At 38.4% G+C, this 25,430-nt stretch overlaps 1 protein-coding gene across 1 annotated transcript in view; it reads right to left on the minus strand.

Annotated features, from left to right (window-relative positions):
* Positions 1-25,430, minus strand: part of LOC146146913 (regulator of nonsense transcripts 2-like) — a 90,803-nt gene that overhangs the window by 7,963 nt on the left and 57,410 nt on the right. The window contains exons 7-22 of the mRNA XM_083388577.1: positions 23,212-23,381; positions 20,488-20,530; positions 18,463-18,581; positions 16,563-16,668; positions 15,343-15,382; positions 14,624-14,775; positions 13,973-14,091; positions 10,823-11,013; positions 9,799-9,902; positions 8,982-9,176; positions 8,497-8,610; positions 7,623-7,841; positions 6,584-6,709; positions 5,779-5,940; positions 1,746-1,933; positions 207-297 (exon numbers count right to left, since the gene is read on the minus strand). Coding sequence (XP_083244703.1) covers positions 207-297; positions 1,746-1,933; positions 5,779-5,940; positions 6,584-6,709; positions 7,623-7,841; positions 8,497-8,610; positions 8,982-9,176; positions 9,799-9,902; positions 10,823-11,013; positions 13,973-14,091; positions 14,624-14,775; positions 15,343-15,382; positions 16,563-16,668; positions 18,463-18,581; positions 20,488-20,530; positions 23,212-23,381 — 2,139 coding nt within the window. The remainder of the gene's footprint in view (positions 1-206; positions 298-1,745; positions 1,934-5,778; positions 5,941-6,583; positions 6,710-7,622; positions 7,842-8,496; positions 8,611-8,981; positions 9,177-9,798; positions 9,903-10,822; positions 11,014-13,972; positions 14,092-14,623; positions 14,776-15,342; positions 15,383-16,562; positions 16,669-18,462; positions 18,582-20,487; positions 20,531-23,211; positions 23,382-25,430) is intronic.

Here is a 25,430-nt window from a genome sequence, read left to right on the forward strand (position 1 = left end):
TCAACTATGGCCCTAACTCCAAGTGGTGACACCGGCTCCTTAAACGAAGTTCGGTTGTCCGAGGAATGGGTCTGAACAATACTGACATATCAGTTATTTCCGGCAACATTTGGGCCAGTGGGAAGAAAACTGCCACTTAACCCATTACTTTACATTTCACTTTCTTTAGAAAAAAAAAACAACCAAAAGCTTCTTTTAGGGATTACCTGAAAGTAGGCGATAAAGTAATCAAGCCTTCTCTTGCTTGAACCGCGATCGAAGTATTGCCCGCAAGTCTCCAGAAGAACGCAAACCAATCTGCAAAACAAAGCTAATAAGCATACCAACGCGGCGGTGCGGCCAAATCGGCATTTGCGAAAAAAAAACACGTGAAAAGATACTACGGTTGAAACGTTTTAAGTACAAACTCTAAATAGAGAAAATAGAGCGTTGTGAACATTATGGAAATTTTTGGACTGGAAAAAATGCAAAATCTTAATCAATGATTGACGCAGGCAAAAAAATTTTCACAAAAATTTCAAATTCTTTAAAACAAATAAAACCGCCCTTAAATATTTAGGCCGTTACACAAAAAGCTTTTAAAAGCGGTTAAAACAATACAAAATAAATCTTTTTCTACAACATGGGCTCTTAAACTGCGGCCCGTGAACCCCTTGGGGCATGTGGACTCGTTTTAAGGGTTTATTACGCTAATTACGGCCTAATTATAATCTAAGCTTAAATGGAATGAATTAAAAGTTTAATTGAAAACAACACTTTTGGCGCCTTTTTGTTGATCGTGTTTGTGCTTGCAACTTCATTTCAATATCACGCTTTCGGACCTCAAATAACATATTTGTAAAGACTAATTATTTTATGACGACACTTTATGACGTCATCTCTATAAACGTAATGCCCACCTTGGACTATGCGAACCAAAAACCATAAGGGTCCACGTTAAAAGTTTAAGAACCCTTGCTCTATAGCAGGGGTCGGCAACCTACGCCCCGTCGACGTAATTCATCCGGCCCGCCGCCTCTTTGATAAATTAGACACAAGTCCAATTCACATGCTTTTTTGACTAATTTAACTACGTAGGTGCAAAAAATGTTCGCGCTACGCGCGAATCAATATTCTAGGTCCGGTTCGTTTGCGTTTTGATGCTGTGTTTTCACCTAGATCAGCGCTTCGTTACCGTTGCGCCGTGGAAGGCAGCCAAGTGCGTCACGGAAAACGTATTCAAAGTATTAAACATATATTTTTTAACATATTTTTAATTTAGCAATGTAATAAAATTTGCAAGAAATTTAAAAGAAATGCCGGTGTACCCCCCAAAAAATCGCGCTCGCTTCGAACGCCATGTCAGCCTTGACTTAAAAGGTTAGCAAACACTGAGTTAGATTAACTTCTACATACTATCGCGTTCCCCAAGGGTAGTTTAATTAGCCTACCCTTTTCATTAGTAGTATGGATGACGACGTGTGAACTCGAATTTTAAACCAAACAAACTTTTTTTTTCGCGCTTTGCGCCAACACTTTACTGTCTCCTTAAACGTAATTAAACACTATTTTAAATGCAATATCGACTCGAGGCCCGGCTGATTCACAGTTGTTCTAACAGGAAAATAACACAATTCTTAGTTATCATTTTGTGCGGCCCGCAGAGATCTTTCTGAGTTTGGTTTTGGCCCGCGACTAGAAAAAGGTTGCCGCCCCCTGCTCTATAGTCGTTTTATCGCCTCGACAAATTTGTCATGACCACTCACCTGATGCGCATCAAGTGCTCAGGTGGGTCGAGTAGACTCGGTCGGTTCGGGTCGTAACTCACTCCGAAGGTGATAAACGAGTAGAGCACATTGAAGATCACCGAAGACTCGAGCATCCTGTAATTGTAAAGCTCGCCCAAAAACTTCACGCTGCTCACGCGACGCTGGTTGTAGCGGGGGTGGTTTATCTGCAAAAACAGAAAACGATCACACCATTCTGGTTGGTTTATCTCTGGTTAAAAGTGCAAAACGGCTATACCATTCTGGTTGTTTGGGGGAGGTTTATCTGCTGTGAATAGTAAAAAATTGTCATATTATTCTGGTGGTTTTGAGGTTGTTAATCTCTGGTTGAAACTAGAAAATGGTCGCACGATTTCATTTGGTTTGGTTAGGTTTATCTGCGGGTGAAAATTCAGTTGTTTTAGGGAGGTTTATTTGCTGTAAATAGCGAAAAATTTGCCACGCATATTTTGGTTTATCTGCGGTTAAAATTAGAAAATGACTACACCATGCTGGTTGTTTTGGGGATAGCCTATCTGTTGCTAAACAAAGAAATAGCCAAACCATTCTGGTTGTTTTATGGATGGTTCGCCTGCTGTGAAGAGTAGACAATGGTCACACAATTTTGGTTGTTTTGGATTTATCTGTGGTTGGGAGAGGAAGACGACCACGCCATTCTGGTATTTTTTGGGTGGCTTACCCGTGGTGAGATGTAAAAATGGTCAAATTATTCTGGTTATTTTATCTGCCGTTAAAAGTGGACAATAGTCATACCATTCTGGTTGTTTTGGTATGGTGTATCTGTTGTGAAGAGCAAACAATGGTAACACTATTCTGGTTGATTTTACGATGGTTTATCTGCGTTTAAAAGTACAGAATAACCTTTCTGATTGTTTTTGGGTATTTGACACATCACATCAAAAAGGGAATGATGGTCACACGATTTTCGTTGCATAGGGAGGGTTTATTTGCGATAATAAGTTGATAATGGGGAAGCCATTGCAAATTAAGAATTATACCAAAACGTTTTGGTCACAGGTTGGGTTTATCTGCGAAGAAGATTAACATTTGTTGATATTAAAAAGTTGAAAATGGCCAGTCAATTCTAGGTAATACGGAAGTTATATGCGATGCAGGGTGGGAGATGTTAAATGGATGGTTTAGATATGCTGCGAAAACTGGAAAACGGTCACACCATTCTAGTTGAACACAAAATACATCTTAAACCTATATTTTCGTTTCGTGACATACGCTATACATCTTATAGTTCGTTGGTGTTTAATTACTCGAGGAATAGGTTTTCTTAATGGTATTTTCAAACAACATGTACTATTTACCAGTTAATGAGGTTAATAGTCATACTTTATCGGAACACCGAAAATCAAGGTGTAAATTTCTTATTTTGGGGTGGGGTTGACAGGTCAATTAACTGCACAAATCTAACGCTGGTTAATTGAGAACTACTACACTTCGGCAGCTTCAAGATTCAATTTAAATATGCCAGTATTTCTCATCCTATGGGTCGCGACCTCAATATTTTTTCGCCGGTTGTAGTAGTTTACAAAGTTAGATTTGGTAAGATTGGATCTGAGCAAGGTTTGTCCAAAATTTCAGAAAATTGCAGACATGGCTCATTTACGTAAACTACCTTTTTATGCTACTTATCTAACGTTGAAAAGGTTCAGTGAAAAAATTAAGTATCCAGAACATATTTTTTTTTTTTTTTTTTTTTTTTTTAATATTTACGCTTAGCATTTGGGTTGCCACGATAAAAGGTTTCGAAATCCTATAATTATATTTAATAAAAACAGCGTTCACTCGCTTTGTTAATCCCTGCTACCATTTCCCCTTGCATCAGCCGGTATTCAAGTAGCCAATTGAAAAACCAAGTTGCCTCCTTGCAGATCGAAAGGCGGCCAACTTTGTGTATAATTGCGTAACAATGACGGCGCTATTGCGTAACAATGAACACACAGATGCGCTTGCGACGCCCGAAATAGCAAGAGGAACTTTCCAAAACGAGATCATATGGACTGCATACGAGGCCAACCTGTCATCGCAATCGCTATTTGAAGGTTTACAAACTGGCGCCTTTCTGAAGCAGGAAACGTCCTTTTGATATTATTGCAGTGTCGAGCCATCCTAAGCTCAAACGCGAAGGAGTGTTTTTTGACAATAAATAGCTGAAGTCTCGTGATGTTCGAGATGGATACACCTATGATTTTTTGATAAAGGTACGACTTTCCGACCTCGATTAACAAAAAAATGGAGGCATTCCTGTATGGTTAATAACGCAAAATAAGAAATTTATACTGGTAAAGTAATGTTTTTTTAGGTAAACTGGTAAAACTTGCTGAAGCGTGAGAAAGCTTATCCTCGATCGGTAATTTATCATTTTATTTTAAGTTTAACTTATAAGCCGGAAATGCTGCGTTGAATCGCAACTAAAGGTTGAAATGATTAGAGTATAAGACGAGCACCTATGTCGGCCTATTATTATTATTATTATTAATAGAGATCGACCGATACCGATTTTTTACAGTATTGTCAACCGATACCCGATACCGATTTTTTTTATATAATTAGGAAATGTTCAAAACTTGAATTAATTGAAAATAAAATCCAAATAACGTTTTAGTTTGTACTCCTTAATTATTAATTAAACTGTTATTTTGCATATTAACTTGGCGTGATGCCAAAAAACATATTATTTTGATCAAAAATTGGGTGAGTTGTTTGTTGTACAGGAAAAATTGTATTATATTTTCTTACAAAAATATCGGCCTACATTTACCGATACCGATATATCGGTCTATCTCTAATTATTATTAACCAAGTTACAACAAAACCACATCGTCAGGTGCCGATTACTGCGATCTAAAAGTATCGGACACAGACACCTGGGAACAATAAAAATGCCACAAATCAGCGCATTGCGTGGACTGGTGTGTTGGCTTAAAGATTTATTTAAGTGTCTGTTATTGCATCGAAAATAAACTCATGGCTGCATTACAGATTTGTTCCATAGTTTAACCACCGCAGAGTAGAGTATAAACCGGCTAAACGGGCTTTAACATAATTTTACTGATGATGATAAAAGTTGTGGTTGAAAGTTTGACCACATTAACTGATGAAGTTACAGGTATCGAAACGACTTTATCAAGATGATGTTATTTTACTCTACTTTTTTTGCTTTGAGATTTATCATCAAGCTACGATACAGACTTGTGCATCTATAGTTCACTTAACTTTAAAATAATACTTTCTAACAGGGCCTAGCAAATAGAATTTTATCATTAGGCCAAAACGGATGGAAAGATGTCGTGACTGCTTCAATGCCAACGACGTGTCATTGTTGGCGTACACCGAGAAACATTTGGTGTCGAAATGCCGCATCCGGACGGCTCCCAACGCCAACTTTAAGATGGCTACGCCAGAAACAGCTGGAAGCAGCACTTCCTTTAGAAGCGCCAAGACGCCTCTTCCAACGGACGTCCGACAACATACCACATCAATGCGCCAGCTATCATCGGATTGCTGCCTATTCGACACCTACTTAAAGTAAGCGACAGTGGATTCTGGCAAGTGACGCACTTGGCCTTTTCTGAGTTGTTCTCTTGGTCGAAACGCAACGCTATCCTCCAAAACAGGCGAAAGTTACATTTTAAATGTGACAGGTTTGATATTGAACTGAAATTTGCACCTGCAAGTATTGAGTTGTCAAATATAAATGTATTGCACTCTTATAAGAGGCTGACTAAAATGGTCGATTTTACCTTTCATATGAAGAAGACTATTTTACGATTTTTTTTTACCAATTTGCACCTGTTGAAAACCCACCAAAAAAACACATTTATTTTACAAGCTTGACATGAGACTTACCAAAAAAGCCTTGATGATCAAAAGTAATTTTCAAAATGTTTAAGTCATTTAACTACTTAAGACAATTATTATACAAGAGCGAGCGGCAGTATTCGCAATAAAACTTCAAACGGAGCAAACGGAGCGGCAAAGCCAGGAATGACGTCATTACCTCCATGCCGACCCGGATGTCCTCGAGTGTGTCGTCAACGATGACGTGGCCGACGTCATCACGGTAGGAGACCAGACCGGCGACGAGACTGGCGAGGCAGTGCACGTTGTTGAACTTGATGCTCCAGCTTTGCGACAGGCATTTGAGCGTGTATCTGTAAATCTACAAGATCAAACGTCGATTGTTAGTTTAGTTTAGGCAGTGGTTCTCAACCGGGGTTCTCGTGTTCCATTTCTAATGCTTAAGGGCACCGATAGGAATTTGAGAATTTTTAAAAATCTGATTTATGCTCAATTGGTAAGCTTCTTGATACTACTATTTGAGTTCGATTAGAGATCAATATATCAAATGACGTTTTCCAACATTTTAGGTTTTTAATTGTGACATTTCAGTAAAATACTTAACGAAAACTCCATTCGGGGTGGCGAAAATATATTTATTATTTTTTTTAGAGGGGACAGTAAGCCATAAAAGGTTGAGAATCAATGAGTTTGGGAATCAGCATATTGTCATATTAGAGCCTCCGGATCAGATCCCGCCTAGCCGTTGATTTCTTCTGGCCCCGTGGCATATTTTCCAAATGATCCTCAAATACGGTGGTTATACTCTTATTACTCCATTACCAAAAAGTTTGTCAGTTGTAGCTAAGTTTGGAAACCTACTTAACAAAACGACATGTTTGCTTTTTTGTAAACTTACTAATCGCTATTTATTTTCAACTTTTATGTTTCCTTTTTTACAATAATTCGGCCGAATAATATAACCACACCATAGATCAGTTTAAAAACTCGCTCTGTTTACGTACCTCGGGGGTTCCCCAGGGGAGTTTCCGCATCTGCCGAAGCACTTTCTCCACCGAGCTCTTGCTAAGATCGCGAAAGAGCAGCTTGCGAATGTACTCGTGCATGGGCGGCCGCGGTTTATACACAACCTATATAAATGATGTAATCACCAGGTTATAGGTACATTAAGACTATAATGTAATCAAGGCAAGGCTACGGTAGCTAGCCTGCTTAACAATTCAAACCCAATGATATAAACATACATGGGACGTTTGGGCAAACCTGTTTGTATTTTGAACACAAACAAGCGCGAAGATGCTTATATAAACTAAAGGCGGTCGTTTTTTTATAGTCTTCCTAATTACTGAAACCAAAAGCTAATATAATTACAAAAAGTGGACACGATTAGCAAATTAGAAATAAATGCGATGCTAAAAAAGATCAGAGAACAGTAGAAACCTAGTGCACGAGTTAAAAAAAAACTTTAACCGAAGATCACAAAACACCCAAATAAATTTCACTCCTAAAAAACCCGAGAAATATAAGTTTGTCCACCTGCAAAAATGATGTAATCACTAGGTTATAGGTCTATTAAGACTCTCATGCAATCAAGGCAAAGCTAAGGTTGCTGAGGTGCTTAACAATTTAAAGCCACTAACTTGAATGTTCATCGAAAGTTGGGAAAAACCTGTTTGTATTTTTAACACAAACAAGCGGGAAGATGGTTTTGCTTATAAGTGGAGTCGGTCTGTTTTATAATTTTCCTAATTAAAAATGATTACAAAAAAAGTCAAAATGATTACAAAAAACGGTTATCAAATTAGAAAAAACGTGAATCGAAACAAAGATCAGAAGAACCGTAGAAATCTAGTGCACGATTAAAAAAAAGCTTTAATCGAAAAAAATTCACAAAAATACTTAAATATATTTCACTCTTAAAAAATCCGAGAAACGTAAGTTGCGATAACGAAATTGTTTCGCTGACCTTTAGACTAAGACCAACAAGTTCATAGCGCGGCATATTAACCATAAAAAAATCGAAAATCCACTTTAAAGACTCACGGCGTCCGACTTTGGCGGGTCGCAAGTATAGCGCGCGTTGTCGATGAGCGTCGCGTAGCGCGGGTCGATCGCCTTGGCAACGCGCTTCCGGATGAGCTGCTCCAGGAGGACGCGCGCCCTCAAGTGGGAGGATTTGGATCGGAGTAGGAAGCGTCCGCTGGTCTCCAGGAGAGCACAAGCCATTTCAATCGCGTGCGGCGAAAACTCGAGGATCAGCATCTGAGGGAGTGTAGAAGATAAACGGGGTGTTGTAAAAGTGTGACTTAAGTCTATGCCTTGACTCCAAGTCTAAGTCAGTGTTTTCAGATGTGTTAACTTGACTTAAGTCCTTGCGACAAATGATATAGACTAATTCTAAGTCAAATTAAGTCTGTGTTTTCAGATATCGTTACATAACTTAAGTCCTAGGGACAAATGACTTGACTCTAAGTCCACTTGAGTCAGTGTTTTCAGATGTCGTGGTGTGACTCAAGTTCTAAGGACAAATGACATGACTCTTTAAGTCCACTTGAGTCATATGGACAAATGACTTAACATTAAGTATTTCGGGCAAAATGACTTGATTTCGATTACCTAAAAACAACGAAAATGCAATTTATAGCAAGCGAATTGTTTTATGTGCGAAACTTTAGACAAATAACCTAATTTAATGAAAAAACGTTCGTAAAACAATATTAACAAAGTCTTTTGATCTCAGTTTACGTCAAGTAATTTTGACAAAAATTTTTTTTGGTATTAAACATGTATTTTAGTTAAACAAACGAGGTTTTGAGAAAAGTAGAGCAAAGTTTGAAGTGGTTTGAGAAACTCATGGCTTCAAAGATTTAAATCCGTAATGCGATGTTTCATGTGTGGAATTGTTTATAAAAATTACCTTAAGGGCGTTAAGAGTGTCAGTCGAAGGAATCATCTCGAACTTGGTCATTTCGCCGATGAAGCGTACCGTCTTCACCTTACTCTCGATGTGAATCTGATCCTTCTTCCGCACCTGGAACAAATTGTAAACTTTCATAAGTAATATTGACGCAAACTGAGGATCGTAAATCACTCGCGATGCATCTTAAATATACAGGATACATAAACGATCCGTGCGATCCTGAAATATTTTAGATGCACCCCATCACTCGCACCAATGTGGATTTTGGCGAAATATACTGAAAGCTTACACAAGGGTGACTCGTGGAAGCATTTATAAATCAATCGCGTGAATGCACATCGTGATGCATTCACGGAAATCTAGATATTGGATAAAACAATCACCGTGAAACCCTTACATGAAAGGTAGCACTGAAGTAAAACAGAATTGTAAAGCACTCGCGTGAAAGCTCACCGTGGCGCACACACCAAATCACGACTCACGTGAAAGCGGAAGTCCCTGAGCAGCATGAGCGCGAGATGATCGGCGACGTCGGGCACGCACGAGTAGAGGGTGGCGGCGAGTCGCGAGTAGAAGGGAAGCAGATCGAGTCGAGATCGATGCACATTGAAAAGGGCTCGGGCAAGCTTCTTGCGGTTGGTCTTGGTGTTAATGTTCATGCAGAAGTCCTGCGCTGCCTGAGGATGGAGAAAGAAAAGTTACTGAACAGTGCAGTGATTCCCAACCTTTTATGGCTTACGGCACCCCTCTAAAATATTACATAGATGTTCGGCACCCCGACTGAAATTTTAGTTGAGTATTTTACTGAAATGTCACTAAAAATGGATCATTAACAACATAATCAACTGTATTCTGACTATTTAGGTCTTATTCCGATCAAGACGTTATTCCGACTATCATATATTGGTCCTTTTTTGGCTTTCTCCGAACTGTTTTTTGTTCTGACGTTAATCTTGTCCTAATTTCGGTCTTATGACTGTAGACCGCGCAAAGTGCTTGTTCTGCGCCCAAATTTATGATTTGTTTTCCCAACGTAAAGTGAAATTTAAAAATAAATTGTTTTGGTACACCAGAATGTGTGGCCGACAAAAAATAACCCCTAAAATACGTGGAACTTAACTTACTCCTAATACGAAACCGGCAGCTCCAAAACAAACAAAATCAAATTATGGTGAAAAGCGCACAGCAAATGATAAAAAGCGCTGTGCTACAAAGAATGCCATCACTGTGCTACTTTTTTACTCAAAATCGTAAACCCACTGTTTAACACTGATATCAGCGATTTAATGTTTCACCCACCCTATCGACGAGCTCCCTGTTAACGCAGTTCTTGAGGGCAGCGATGAAGTTGTCCATGATCAGCTTGGTGCTGGCTCCGATGTTAACGTCGTCCTCTTCCGTATCTACGCAACACAGTCCGACTTTTAGGGAGATTAAATCTACTTCCCGGCTCCTGTTCAAGATGTACGAAGTTCGAAAGAAACAACCATAATTTTATTTTTGCAAAGTGACAAGCAAAAAAACGCGAACAAAACGTTTCTTGAAAAAAGTAAACAAAGCTCCCTATTTTTCTACGAGACTTGAGTTTTTATTTACGCCGGATTACAACCTTGAACTATTGGGATCCAATAAAGTAATACTTCTACTTTTATTTGGACAGATACGCCAAATGAGCTGCAGAAACAGCTCGTACTGCTGTGAATATTCAAAGACGAACTACTACAACTCACTTTTTTGTTGCCTATCGGTATTGTTGGTAAGCCCGACGTAATTTATCTACACATACACAACTATAAGTAACAATACGTTATTCAAAAGCAAGGCGTCTAAATAGGATGTATTGAACAATTGTTTTCTAAATAAGGATGTCTTGAACAACTGTTTAATGAATTGGATTATTTATCTCAACTAAGGGTGTAACAGGATTTTTTAATCAAGGGTTAATTTTGGTCATCAGCTCTAAACATCATCATGTTGATTAAAAGATCATACGTACATCTATTTTGTTACCTGTCAAACAACTATCGGTTCAAACAGAAAATAGTGGTACATAGACAAAAACGAGTTAAAAAGCTCAGGCCCAATTCAACGAATATGTATAGCTTTGAGGCACAATCGCTTTCCCTGATACAACAAATAACAGCGTATAATCAAACGCTGCGGCACACAGCTTGGGATACACTGGTCTAATTAATCAAACTGACCACATTTAACAGGCGTGGCTTTACATGGTATCGTGTAGTGAATTCCAGAGCAGGGGTTGAGTCCAGCAGCAGCAGAAGAAGTCGGCCACCAGGAAGACATTTACAATAAACAGGCTCACCATCTTCGTGGCTGAGTTCCTCCTTTTCACCTTCCTCCTCCGACTCTGCAGCATCTTCCTTAGAAGGATCAAGAGGAGTGGCAACCTCCCTCGCCTCCGCAGCCTCCTGGACCGCCACCAGAGCATCCTGGTCGAGATCGGCGATCTCAAGATCGGTGAGGTCCTCGTCCATCTCTTCCGCCGCTAGCTCGCTGAAAACAAGGAGCAGATTTGTTCTTAAACGCTTTTACTGGAGGATCCATTTTGCTGCCTTGTAAAAAAGAGGACCCCATGTATCTTAAAAACAATATAATTTAAAATATCACGGTAGAATTACTTTTTTACTCGTGGTGAAAACTTATAAATTTCTAATGTAATTACGGAAGTAGACTATGATTTCTTCGCTGAAAACAAGGCGGAAGATTTGTTCTTGAACGTCTTGCTAGTTTTTCCACTGTTCAGTCGTTTTTTTAAATTTATTTTAAATCGTTAAAATGTGTATTGTCTATTTACGCCTTTTTATTTCCAATTATTGTTACGTTTAATATTGCCACTAAATCTATTAATTTTTAGTTGGCAGCTCGACTCGATAACTGTAAGGTCCTTTCGCTGTCCTGAGTCCTTGTGTTATTTTTTTCTCGTTTTTTCAATGTTTGCAAAGATGCACCAAAAAATGGATCTTGAATCTTAAGCGTTTTCATTTGGAGGATCCATTTCGCTGCCTTGTAAAATTAGAAGACCCCATCCAGACTTGGAACACTAAATTAATTTTGATAATGAATTGCTAAGCCAAAATGGTCGAGTAGATTGACATCATCTTGATTAAGACGTTTCGATACGAACTTGCATCATCTTCAGTTTATGTGTCAAAACGTCTTAATTAAGATGTGGACGATCTACTCGACCTTTGTGGCTTTGCAATTAATTATCAAGCTACATTACAGATATGTGTATACCGTATAGTGCACGCTAGATTTATACTAGCCTTTTAAAATTAGATGAGATTTAAAATGAGAATGCTTCAGTTTTTCTAATATACATCAGAATTAAAATTACATCAATTTAGTTTTCTCAAATTAGATTAGAATTAGAATTACACAATTCTTGAAAAACAGAATTTGAATTAGAATTTGAACTAGAATTACATTCTGAATTATTTAAATACAATTTAATTCAAATTGCAATTTATTATCTTAAAAATATGAATAGTAAATATTTGTGTGCTGATTTTAATATATTTTAGCATAGCCTATGCTTTTTTAAAACCTAAAAATGACCTACATGGAGTTCCGAGCACTTCTGGTAAAATCCAAATTTGGTTAGAACAAGAATTAAAGAACACAACCAACTTAGAAATTAGATTTTGCTCTAATTTATTAAATTATAAACCTAGCATTATCTAGTTGTCCAAGCCTGACCCCATCCATCATCAAATCTATAAAATATAAAATATAGCGGTGCAATCATTACCATGATGGTTTTTTAAGCTTTGGGGCCGAAAAAGGGACAAAAAATTTGAAATAGGATAAAAACATGGAAAAGAATTAAGGCTTTATTATTTACAGATGGAAACAAGGGAAATTTATTTCTGTTTTAGGACAACAAATTAAAGTGATTTCGGTTCACGGTATTTAAAAGTGGAATGTTTAACATTTGGATTACAAAAAGGGGCAGATTTAAGGCAAGGATTGGAACAAAAAGTTCACTTAGATCAGTGAATGAGAAAGTGATTGATTCAAAGTAGGGATTTCAGGAACAAAGGGGGTGATTATGGGGTAAGAAAGCACAAAAGAGAGATTTAACGCCTGGGTTGCAATCAATTTTATTTACCTTGAAGATTATTTTCCCGTTAAAAAACAACAAAGATCTCATAATGCCAACCAGACACTTATGTAAGTACCAATCATTCGGAATGTGCATTGTATAGTTGACGGCAAGCCAATCTAAAGCTCGTCAATAAAAAAAAACAAAAAATAAGGTATAAAATAAAAACAGAAAAACTGGTCGGATCATAAAAATGTAAAAAAATAAAGTTGTGCAGCTTTTTGGTTTTGGAATGTTATTTCCGATTTATGCCAACCAGATAAAGTCCCAGAACAACGGTTCTCCGGCTCTTTCAGCTTGCTAATTAAAATCAAAATTCCCGCCACACTTTCTACAAAACATCACAACTATAGCTCAACAATGACCCTTGCTGCTCCTTACTGCAAGGCAATAAGTAAATCCAATATCAATCTCGGGTGTCTAAATCCGTGCTCCGCGAATTTTTTCACGTGGACACACTACTGGAGCGAAAAAAGTTGGCGGCACAAAGGAAAAAATGTATATCGACAAATGACGCATGAGAAAAGAAAGTGAGTTTTATGATTAAATGCTCAAAACAATTGACGCAATATATTGCTGTATCTTCTAATTTTGCGGTTTTAGAGTATTTTCCAAAATATCTTTCATTCGTGAGCTTTTAAATGGCATTGGAAAATGAAACCTGGCAGTTATGCTTCATAGTGTTTTGCATATTGTTTCGGACCGGCATCCAAGATGATTAGTTTATTTTCAAATTACAAAATGCCCAGCAATACAATTGAGAACCTCTCGAGGCACACAGTTTAAAAATAAACGTCCTAGACCTAGACCTTGAGGTTCGAAACGGTTCCGTAATCCAAAAAGTTCGGGTGCCAAACCTAATCAAATCACGGTGAGTAAAACAAAATCTGCAATAATATGACAAGAACCCTTGTGTTCGAGCTTTTTTTGAAGTGGTGTTTTTCCTTACTTGACACTGACCGAAAACTTAAGGCAGTAGGGGTTCTACAAAAGGTTTAACCACTGACCTAGAGGGGTTCTTAACCTTTTTTGTATGTTTTACCCTTTTAAAAAAGATGAATATTAGATTTACCCCTAATATATAAAATGGTGCTCATTTATTTAAAAACTAAGGTAACAAATTACATTAGTTATATTCAATGCGATGGCTGCCCTTGCTTTTTGGCAACGAGTTGTTCAATTTTTGGTAAAGTATAGTAGATAAACAAGGAAAATGAGTCCCGTCAACTGATGTGGATATTTTGATTTAACCCCTAAAATGAGAAAATTTACCCCTGGGGTAAATTTACCCATGGTTAAGAAAGGCTGTCCTAGAGGGTCGGAATGGTCCCTTAACCCCACATTTACCCTTTTCCTTTGATCTTGGGCCCGATCGGTTTGACGTTCCCGGATTGCGAGTCGGGTCTCGGACGTCGGGAGTATCCTTGATCACTCTTCTGCTTGCCTCCTGTGTCCTTGTAGAGAATCTGGCGATGAGGAGAAAATCGGGATGAGGATTTACAAAAGACCTCCAAGGGATAAATAATATAGTTTATCTCGATATTGCCACAAGCTAAGTGTCGCCTATAATGAGGTAATCTCTCTTGGCCAATTTTAACAAGGTTCAACTTGTAAGTTTTTTTAAATATATTTTAGTACTTTTGAGCAGGGAAAGTCGGTTAGAAACAACCCGCTCCCGCTCCCCAAAAGATAGAAAAAGTTTGGGGAAAAAAATTGGAGACCAAGAAAAAGGTTTGATTCCAAGAAAAAAGAGTTTAGCAGTAAGACAAAAAAGTTTGGCCGTAAGAAAAAATAATTTTGGGAGAACGAAAAAATAAGTTTGGAAGCAAGAAAACAAAAGTTTGGGTCAAAGAAAAATGTTTGGAGGAATAAAAAAAAGTTTAAGAGCAAGAAAAAAAAAATTAGCACCAAGAAAAAAGTTTGAGAAAAAGAAAAATAAAGGGTTGGGAGCAAAAACAAAAACAGTTAAGCCTGAAAAAAAAACAACAAACAGCTCACAGCGGGCACAATAGCTTTCAGATCGAGCAGGTTGGTGTAGAACGACTTCTGGTCCTCGTCTTCCCAGATCGACTGCTCACCCACAAGCTCGATGCTGTGATTGGCCGGATCGCAGATGTTCACTGACGACACGTGATCGGACACGCCCAGATCTGTAACCAATCAGCGAGCGAGTTAGCGAGCGCTTCCAATGTACTGCGCGAAACGCCTAAAGAGCTGTACTTTACAGGTTATAGGTTTTTTCAAACATAAATACAAGTAAAAAACACTTTAGATGGAGCGTGAATGGATTAAAAGATGTTTTCGTAATCAATTTGCTCTAATTTGTTTTGCGTTTTCCTCATTTTTACATACAAAAAAAAAAAAAAAAAAAGACAAAAAATATGTATTTCCTGCTTTTTAATTTGTTAAAAATTGCTCTGAAAAAAAAATGAACCATTTAAAAATGCACGTTTAACATCTTCAAACTTAAAATCGCTAGAGTACTATAATTTAAATAATTTTATTGAGATACCATATTTTATTTAATCATAATTTGATTTTTAAATAGTAATTTGATTAATAGTACCATAATTTGATTAATTTTTACGTGCTAGGATACGTGCTACCGACAGACATAATAGCTTAGGCCCAACTTAAAAGTGTTTTCAGGGTTTAATTAAAAAAACATATTCACAGTTCACTTGGGAATAAATATAAAAAATGAATAGAAATCAAACCTGACTCAGGCAAATCCGGGACTTCAACATCAAGAAGATCCTATAAGAAAAAAACAAAACAAATTTTGAGTTTTCTATTATTTTTATATGACGCTAGTTTGAATTCAAAACAGAATTGGCATCAGAATCAGCAAAATCTAAATCCAAGACTGATAAGTTGAAAAATGAAAAACGAAAAATAAACAACTAAACAACGTATCTAGTTATGCGACATGAATTGTTGCGACCATCCAAACAATGGCAAGAGCGGCAGTCGTTGCTTATAACATTAGTTATACAAACGTAATTTAGAGAATCCAATTAAAGCTAGAGAATACAATTATAAAACATTTTGTAATTTGTTGCAATAGTTAGTTTTTCCAATGCTTTAAGCAATATACTGTTATGTGCAGTGTTTTGAGGACTTTGTTTAATGGACTATAAAATGTTTTCAAAGGCATATCAAAATATAGCCTACTACAGCAGAAAATTAACAGTAAACGATATATAGAGTATAGACGACCAATATAAAAGACCAGGTTAAGCCCACATTGATAACAATTTTTTCTAGCAAGATGCATAACGCAACTAAAACCAACAAGGAAAATCATTGAAAGGGTCTTCGAGTTCACCCTTTGGCATGTATATTATACCAGGCGGCCACGGAATACCCCATGCCAAGTGCCAACACCAATAATATTTGCCTGGCAAACACTCCAAGGGGGTGAAAAATTGCCAGTCGAGGTGTCAAAGGCCATTAATTTATCAAAGTAAATTTTGAAATTACTTTTTTCTCCAGGACACCGGCAAGTCGCACTTGTGAAATTACTGCGTAGTACATAGGACCTCGATGACAATATATTTAATGAAAAACAAAAACAGTCGGGGAAAAAAACGTTTATAATTGCAGTACTGCTCGGCCAGAAAATGGTTTAAGTTCAAGATGTCTTGGGAATTGAAAAATATTCATAAAAAAATAACAAAAATTTAAATATGAAACACAACCATCCTAACTTAAAAGTAATGCGACAAAAAAGTCCAAACCATAGAAAAGTGAAAATACAACACAAAAGCCTAATTTTTACAACGAGTAACGATAGTTTTAGTTTGCTAAACGGATGTTTTTGTCACGAACAAAGTTAAAATCAGAGGAAAAACAGATAGCACATAGTCTTTCAGTTATCCATTAGTTCAATAGCACCCTGATGAATCGAAAACTGCAGGCAAACAGGACAACTTACGGCAAGCGAGTTGCAGTTGGAGAGCATCTTCTCGTAGGCGTTCTGCTTCTCGGTGAATACCCTACTCCGCTCCTCGTGCAGCTCGCCTTTGTTCTGCAAGATTTGCCTGAAAAGTCAAAGGTTGTGGTTATATTCACTTTTTTTTCTGTGTATCTGCTCATAAGTGTATGACTATATGTGCTTGTATGTTTTGGGGTGCTCGATGTGCTTTTTTCCTTAATCTTTTAGTGTGAGTGTCTGCGTGTGAGTGTGTGAGGAATTGTATATTTAGTGATGTGTATGTTGGTGTGTTTGTGTGTCTATATATGTGAATGTCAGTGATTCTGTGTTTGTATGCATGTGTTTTCTAATGCGTTAATGCTGGTGTGATTATAAGTGTTTGGAAGTGTGTGTGTGTATGTATGTGTATGCGGTGGTATGTTTACACATATGTTATCAATGTGTGCAATGTGTGTGTAGGCCTACTCGCATACAACAGACGTTATTTTTAAACAGCTACACAAACAAACGTAAATAAGATTTTGTGGCAAAGAGCAAAATTAATCGAGTGCGATTAATTGGAAATGCTTGGCGAAACTTGGTGAACACAACCATATATGTCGAAAAAATTGACTAGGTGTAGCGAAATAAACAAGCTACACAGTAAGCACACTGCCTACATATATAGCAAAATATGACATAAAACCAATTATTATTGAGCACAGGCGACCAAGTTTCCGCCGCACGACCAGTAAATTCTCCTTTGTCGTGAGGAAAGTCAATACCCGGGCAACTTAACATGCCAACGCCGACAAAAAAGGTCTTTGTCGCCGCACCCGAGTCTTGATATATTGCTACAAGACCTTGCCTTGTTTTGGCGTGGCTGATAAATCAATTCCTGTGGTCGGGCGCAGATAAAACAGCGAGATAGCGGGCAAATGGCTTCCGCTTCTAATAGCTCCGGGCGGGATTAGGCGCGTTTTTTTTCGCGATAGGGCAAAAGTCGAATCGACAAAAAGCACGCATTTTGCTTTGCATAATCCCAAGGTCCGCTTCAAAACGTTCAACTCGATTGTGTTTAACGGATGCCAAACAACCACTCGATAAAATGTGAAGTCCGGCTGGTTATATACATGCCTCAAACAAAGCTCAAATCTGCCTGTTTTGTTTCCTTTGCTCTACAGAGATTTAAAAAAGTATGACGATTTTGTTTCATGCTCAACTACGAATTTTACGCGGGCGCAGTCTGGGTAAAATAAACGACAAAAAATGCCTGAAGACTTGTGAAGTCACACCATTGCGCTTGATTTCAGTCAATTGCCAAAGCACATATTTCAGCATAATCATCTTGCCATATACTGAAAAAATTGGGAAAAATCGGTCCAGAGTGGCAGCTTTTTTGCAAAGTTTATTAAGATTTTAATTAACTCTGGTTTATGGCCAAAATAACTCCAGAAACTGTAGGCAGTTGGGGGCCATGGGTCTGGCATTGGCCGTTCTAGTGGGGGTCTGGCATTTGGCCGTTCTAGACGTTTGGGAGTCCTAATTTAAATGGCGCCATTAGTGCGCCGCTGTTTTGGGCCTGTTTTGGGTTATGGGTGGGTAATAAATTAGGTTAGAAAATGGGTTATGGTTTAAATTATTAGGGGAGTTAGTGTTGTACTTATGAGTGGGGTTTGGGGTTAGGTAAAGTGTTGTATAGGCCTGATTCTGACCTTGGTCTGAATTGGTCCAATTTTGATCTTATTCCGACATTGAGGTTTATTTCGACATTAAGGTTGTTCTTATCTCGATGTTACGGCTGGAGTCCAAACACATGTTTGGAATTGGCATAAGTTTCTGAAAACTAAAAAGGGCGTTGCTAGAACAAAAGACTTGAAACCACGGATCGAATAGATACACTTCCTAAAACACCAATCACCTGTTCCTGTACTCTGTCGACCTCAGTTCCTTGTGCATGGCCTCCAATCGTTCCCTGGCAGTGTTCCAGTAATCAAGCAGCAGATTGTGGAAGATCTTCTGCTTCTCTTTGGAAATGATCTTAAAATCGCAGTTGTAAACAGTTTTATAACGTCGGTTTAAAAATTAGAACCGATTGGCTTTTAAAGAAATTAATTCACCCGGAAAGCGAGATTTTTTATTCCTTTCTTCTTCCCCTTTTTTCGCGGCGACCCAATTAAACGTTTACGTAGAACAGCAAAGCATTGGTGACCAACTTATTTTCACTGGACGCTTTTAAAAGCGAACAAACATAACAAAATAGACAAATAAGTTCGAATTTGGCGAATATTGGTCAGGTCTTCGTGTTGGTTGTGCAAAGAAACTTTGCAGAAATCTTGCTAACAATCAATCTTTCTAGAACTAACTATATAAAGCTATTAGATTCGGCAACCCAGCCAAATTCTTAAGTTGCGACAAAATTTAGAGTCGCGAACTATGGTTTGAGAAGAACTGCCTTAATCAAACGAACGGTGTTAAAAAATATCATTTTTTGGCAGAAAAAATATCACGAAGGACTCTTCTAAAGAGCCCAAAGTGTTATACGTTTATTCAGCGAGTAAAGGTCTTTGCTGGGGGTTCAACGTGAAGGCAATAAAGTGTGCCGAAACAATAAAGCACCAACATTCAGTTTTACAATGATTTAACATCCGACTAAGAAATGATTGACCAAATTTTGAGTCGCGACCAATGGGTGGAGAAAAACTGCCTTATAACCAAAGGTGTTAGAAAAACATTCATTTTGGTAAAAAATAATCGAGAGCACTGTTCTAAAGAGACCCAAGTGTTACACGTTTATTCAGCAAGTAAAGGTCTTAGCTAGGGGGTGAACACGAAGGCGATAAAATATCCCAAAACAGCACAGCACCCGTTCCATCATACCGCACGCTACTAATCGATTTTTTACACTTGTTTGGATCAGTGGGCGACGAATTCACGGCCAATTGACGAGCGGCGTATGCGTGAGAAGGAACACCAAACAAAGGGTGGTGTTCCCGAGCTTGTTGTTTCTGCCTGTGACCGCACGACATACATTTTTGCGCGTGGATGCGGATTCGTTTTTTTTTGGGGGGGACAGCACAACCCCCTGTTCGGTGTGAAGGGTTTCACGGTCTTGGACTTGAAAGGCTGGGACCGGGACAAAAGGGAATAAAGCAAGAACACAGTTTACGAGCGACCTTTCGGGAAACGCGGTTTTAGTTTTGTTCAAAGACTTCAAAAATAAATCTCGAATCCACCGATGCGATTTTTTTCGTTACGCTTTTTTTAGGTTGTTTTTTACAGTAAATATTTTTTTACAAACTGCTTTGTCAACGTACGGGAAAATATCGTTGGAAATCCTTCAAGACCAGGGGCACATAAACTGGGGTTCGGGTAGCCCCAGTGGTACGAAAGAGGAATTGTGGGGGTAAGCGAACAAATTTCTCGTTATCGTACACGATTTTCAACAATAATCTACAGTAGTAGCCACAATCGAATGTGAAAGTTGCTTGAAATAATTACAATTGTTCAGTCATTTATGTTCAGAAAATGGGCAAAGTTGTGTGAAAACTATCTTGCTCTTTCCATCTACTAACTGTTATGAGCAAGGTTTCCATTTTTTTTCTTTCAGTTTCAACTTCACTTACAGTGTACATTTACAGATTTGAGCAACACCCATAGTAACTAGCAATTTTTTTAAATGTAGAAACGGTTTAACAATTATAAGATATATTTTGGTGTTTTATCGCGTGTAGATTATACCGAATTCTAAACAGTCCTACACCACACATACAGATTCATAGGAAGATTAAAAGAAAAAAATAGCGAAATACTACTGGTGTGTGAAAAAATCACACATCCAACCCATGAAACGAATCACAATCTGTCATAGAGTAGGGATGGTTCACCCTTTCACATCCCGCATACTTACAAGACCAACATCATGGGGTCAGGCGGATTCTCTTACCTCGCTTTTTGGCAGCTCCAAGCCGAACTTATCAACGAGGATTCTGTCAGAGTAAAAACAACAGCATTAGGAGGATTGCACAGCTGCAAAAGCAACACACAGCCTCGGCCTTGTATAGGGAAAGCAGTTCAGTGTGGGTTTTCAGACTTCACTCAGTTGTCTCTTGGGGTGTTTACGCAAAGGGTATTAACACGGGGTTAGCTGTGAAGATTTGAAAGCAGGCCAAAGCACACCTCTGAGATCAGTTATTTTCAGCCTGATTGAATAGGCTACCGAACAGTGTTTGTTTTTGTTAAACCACTTTTGCAGATCAACAGTATAGCAGCGCCGACATTTTTGGGAAAACTTTATGAAAAAAACGTAAAAGCGTGCATTTTAAAAATTGAGCAAAAAAAAGTGTTGTCGTATTTAACGCGTAGGATTTAATTGCGTGCAAAAATATTTCTGTTGTGTTTTGCTTTGCACCGACGTCAAACTTATATAGCACACTGCATAAAGCAGGTGTCTATTTTTATTAGCCATTAAGATTCGACAAAACGGTTTCGAAATCCCTAATTGTCGAACTTTCAGGGGTGCTAAATCCACAAATGCATAAAGGCAATCTATATTTGTGTCGGAATTCCAGGAAATTTTAAGTAAAAGCACGCGGCGTAATTGAAACCACACAGTTTACTTTCGAGATGCGTACAATCGCGTTCTGGGCCGTGTCCAGACAAAACAAGATATGGCGCCGTCAATCAAACGAGCGATCTGACAGTGTTCTGTTGACTTTACCGAGCAAAAGCCGCCAAAACGCGAGCTTGCTTGCCAAGATAGAGCCGGGAACGACAGCTAGTGACAGCCCTCGTCGGTCACGCAAATTTCTTCTGGAACATTACGAAATTTTCGTTTTAAATTTTCGTGGACCCCCTTTTAAGGAATGTGCCATTTATTTACAATGTAAAAGGTCGCGTAACGGTAGAGTTATTGCAAATAAAAAGATGGTTACGAAAAAAGGGCGAAAATTGAATAAGGGACAATGAGTTTCTTCATATTAATTTACCAAAAGTTACACAAACCTTGGTTCTGAAAAGACAGGTTAAAGTGACACTTACATGGGACTCGGATTTAGCCAACGAAAATAAATTCTTATTAACACAATTCAAAACAAGTAAAACAACTAACGTGGCCGTCTGATGTGCAACGCTTTAATTTTTCTATGCTGTTTATGTGCAAATTTTAAGGTTGGCGGCAGCCGAATCCGACAAATTTGCCAGGCTTTAAGCTTGGTTAAAATCTTTCCTCCGCGGCCTTCACACCGAACAGTAGATATCTGCGGTTATGCTGGCCACACAATAACGGATAATGTCATAAATATAAAACAAAATGCAAACTATTTAATTTGACAATAGTAAGCCCCTTAAATAATTCCATGAACGCCGGGCGAAATATCCATCTTAATGCCAGTGAGAAACTGGCTCTTTTTCTTAAATTAGATTTTATAGAGAAGACGTCATCAACGAAATGCATAAATCACCGTATGCGTTACTTGAAAACGGTATCTTTCCATTAAATGTTATATCTTTTTTACACTGCTAAGCAAAATACATGCATTGCATAATATATTTGATGAAATTCGTGTATCAAGCCATATGCGATCATCTAATAGAACAAGAGCTGCTGCTCGGTTTACATGCAGAAGTTAGAAGACTTTAACCCGGCTTGAAACCATTCAAAGTAAATAACAAATGCCGGAGAAAAAAACACGAAAACGCGTTTTTATAAAAACGGAGGCTGGCGCTTTACGAAGTGGTCGTGTATGCAGAATTAATTATAGCAGCAGAAGACTGTTTGCGTCTAGCTGTGGTTAACCGTCTGGCATGGGGTTCCGATTGGCGCGTCGGCTGTGGGCAAAACTGATTGGCACCGACTGATAACTCCCGCCCGCGTGTGGCCGTTTTCGTATTTGCGCTTGGAGTAAGCGGGCGGTGTAGACCTGATTGCACTGAGCAGAAATGCCATCTGCTCGTATAGGCATTATGTACCAAGTTTGGTAACATGCTGCAAGCACATAACTTGGCCATCGTAATACACTGGGATACCATCACGTTCTATTTTTACCTTAGTCTTACCATTGTATAACTACTAACTAGCATAACGTTTCACATATGTAGGGGCGATATACCTATAATCCATTTGATCTTGTTTAATCTACATTTGAGAACCGAAACTCGTAAACGTACAGGCAGCCGTCAAATTAAAGAAATCGCTTCATTATTTGTATTTCGACTCGAACCACACAAAAAATACTTGGCCTGGGTGCACCCTAAATGGCGAAATATAAAACAAAAGTAACGAAAGATTCCATTAACACTTAGGGTTCACAGCCGTTTAGTGTCTATGAAAAAAGGCCAAGAACGATGAAAAATGATAATAAATTGTCTAAAACTAATTTATAAAACTACTTAACATTTCTAACAGGTACACCGAAGGCACCCAACTGAAAAACTCAATGAGTTAGCTCCACCATGCAACATATTAATAGATAGAATTCGCTCTTCTGGTGTAAGCGAAGTATAAACCGACGTTTCGGCAGCAGATACCAAGCTGACCTCTTAACGGTTAACCGAGCGATTTCTATCTATTTAAAAAGTTAATGTTCAAGCTAAATTTCGGTCAGAATTGCCAAAAAAAGATACACGGCATTCGGCGGGATTCGAACCACCGACCTTCAGAACCGCGTACCTGTTCTTGCGCGGCACCAGGCCGGCCAGGTCCTCGCCGTTGTGCTTGCAAAAGCTGATGATGAGGGAGAAGACCTCTTGCCTGTCTCGCTCGCAGCTCAGGATGGCACACAGCTGGTTGTGGATTAGGGTAAGTCCCTCCTTGTCGCTGAGGATGCCGCACACAGTCAGCTGTACGACAAAAATTTGTGAATGAAAATAGTGCTGGACAAGTGGTACATACAGATAGCGATCCTTAAGCGTTTTCATAGGTTCGTTTTCGGTTGGACAAACGTAAAGGAAATTTAGCTTGGAATTTGAAAGTTAAGGATTGAAAAAAATTAATGAAAAAAATTGTTGTACTACCGCACTTTCTGGACAAATACCTCAAGCCACACACAAAATAAATGCAAAGATTAAAAAGTAGGGTTTTTAAGACTTTTTAATACGCAAATCAATTCAAAGACATCCAACTAATTTACAATTACTTAAGGACTCTGTTGCAACCATGTGAACAGCCAAAGCGCGGTAGACTGTAAACATCGGTCCCAGGGGGGGGGTGAGACAGACATACGCGCGTCACACATCAGGACAAACAGACAACAAACAAGTTTAATCAGAATCGTGTACGACCAAATACGAGGAGTCGTGCCGTGAGACGTTGGGTGGTATAAAGACCGCCCTCCCGCCTGGAGCAGACTTGGACAAATAGATTTATTTTAGTTTTTTAAAATTAGATTAGAATTAAAATTAGAGCATTTTAGTTTTTCTAAATTAGATTAGAATTAGAATTAGATTGTTTTGAGTTTTTCAAATTATATTAGAATTAGAATTATCGAATTCCCAAAAAAACATATTTCAACTAGAATTTGAACTAGAATCACATTTAGTTTTTACAACCAATTTAATTTAATCGCAAAGTATTCTTATAAGAATGTGAATGGTAAATATGTGTGTGCTAATTTTTAAGCCTTTTTATGCTTTTTAGACTGTAAAAATTACACACAAGTCGTACCAACCAAAAAGTTTTAATTGAAATTCTGTGTTTCAACTGAGTGACTAAAAATGCCGTTGGACAAAGTAGCAGTTTTGGAAAAATCCGAATTAGATTAGAACTAGAATTAGAGCACACAGGCAATTCATAAATTAGATTAGAATTAGAATTAGCCGCATTTTGCTCTAATTCAATGAATTAAAAAACTAGAATTATCTAGTTGTCCAAGTCTGGCCTGGAGTTAAGGCTGCTTTTCAGTTATCCTCCTACCCAGGCGCTATACTTGTGTAGAGGAATGTTGGCGTCTGGCGCGCGTGAGAAGCCTTTCAATACGCAAGTCAATTTAAAGACATCCAAATACTTTAAAACATGTAAAGACTTCCCTGTGAACAGCTAAACCGCAGAAGACCGCGAACGCATCGGCCCAGGGAGGGCGAGACAGACATACGCGCGTCACACACCAGGACAAACAAGCAACAAAATAGTTTAATCAGAATCGTGTACGGCCAAATACAAGAGGTCGTGCCTTGGGACATTGGATGGTGTGAAGACCTCCTATACCTCCCGCCTGGAGTTGCTAGTGTTGCTTTCCAGTCAGAGGCCAGCCTCCTTTACAGGCGCTATACTTGTGTACAGGAATGTTAGCGTCTGGCGAGCGCTAATCTAATTTCCTGTGGCTGTCGGAGCACGCCGACATCGCAGACCCGGGAATCGAGTTTAACACGCGCTTCTTTTTGGGTTTTTACAGATAAACGTGTACGGCAGTCATGATTGCGCCGCCCGCTCACGACTATAACTTGAATATTCGCGGGAGGATGAATTCGAAATATTGTGTCGCATTCCAGCCATTTCGTTTTTTTTTTATCTATTTAGCTATGCACATTTTGAAGCTTTCTTTTTAACGGAGACGGCTTGCTGGGACTTGATTCAACGCCCAAACTTTTTTTCTTGTTTTTTCACACATTTCTTTTTTTCGGGCGGGAGGGGCTAAATTGAACGACCAAGATTTTATTTTTTCGTTTTTCACACATTTTTTGATAGGGGAGAGGGTTCAAATTCAACGCTAAAAAGGGTTTAAAAGGCTCCGGTGTTTATAACTTACAATTTTAAGGCGACGGGTAGAAATAAAGCTTTGTTTTACATGCCAATCGAAAATTGTCGATGATAGAAACTCCCCCTAAACACATAAAATCAAAATTTCAAGAACTGCACAGTCGAACAGATACCGTTCAACCAAAAGAAAAACT

The sequence above is a fragment of the Ascidiella aspersa genome, chromosome 4 (genome assembly GCF_963924565.1).
Source record: "Ascidiella aspersa chromosome 4, kaAscAspe10.2, whole genome shotgun sequence".
Classification (NCBI taxonomy): domain Eukaryota; kingdom Metazoa; phylum Chordata; class Ascidiacea; order Phlebobranchia; family Ascidiidae; genus Ascidiella; species Ascidiella aspersa.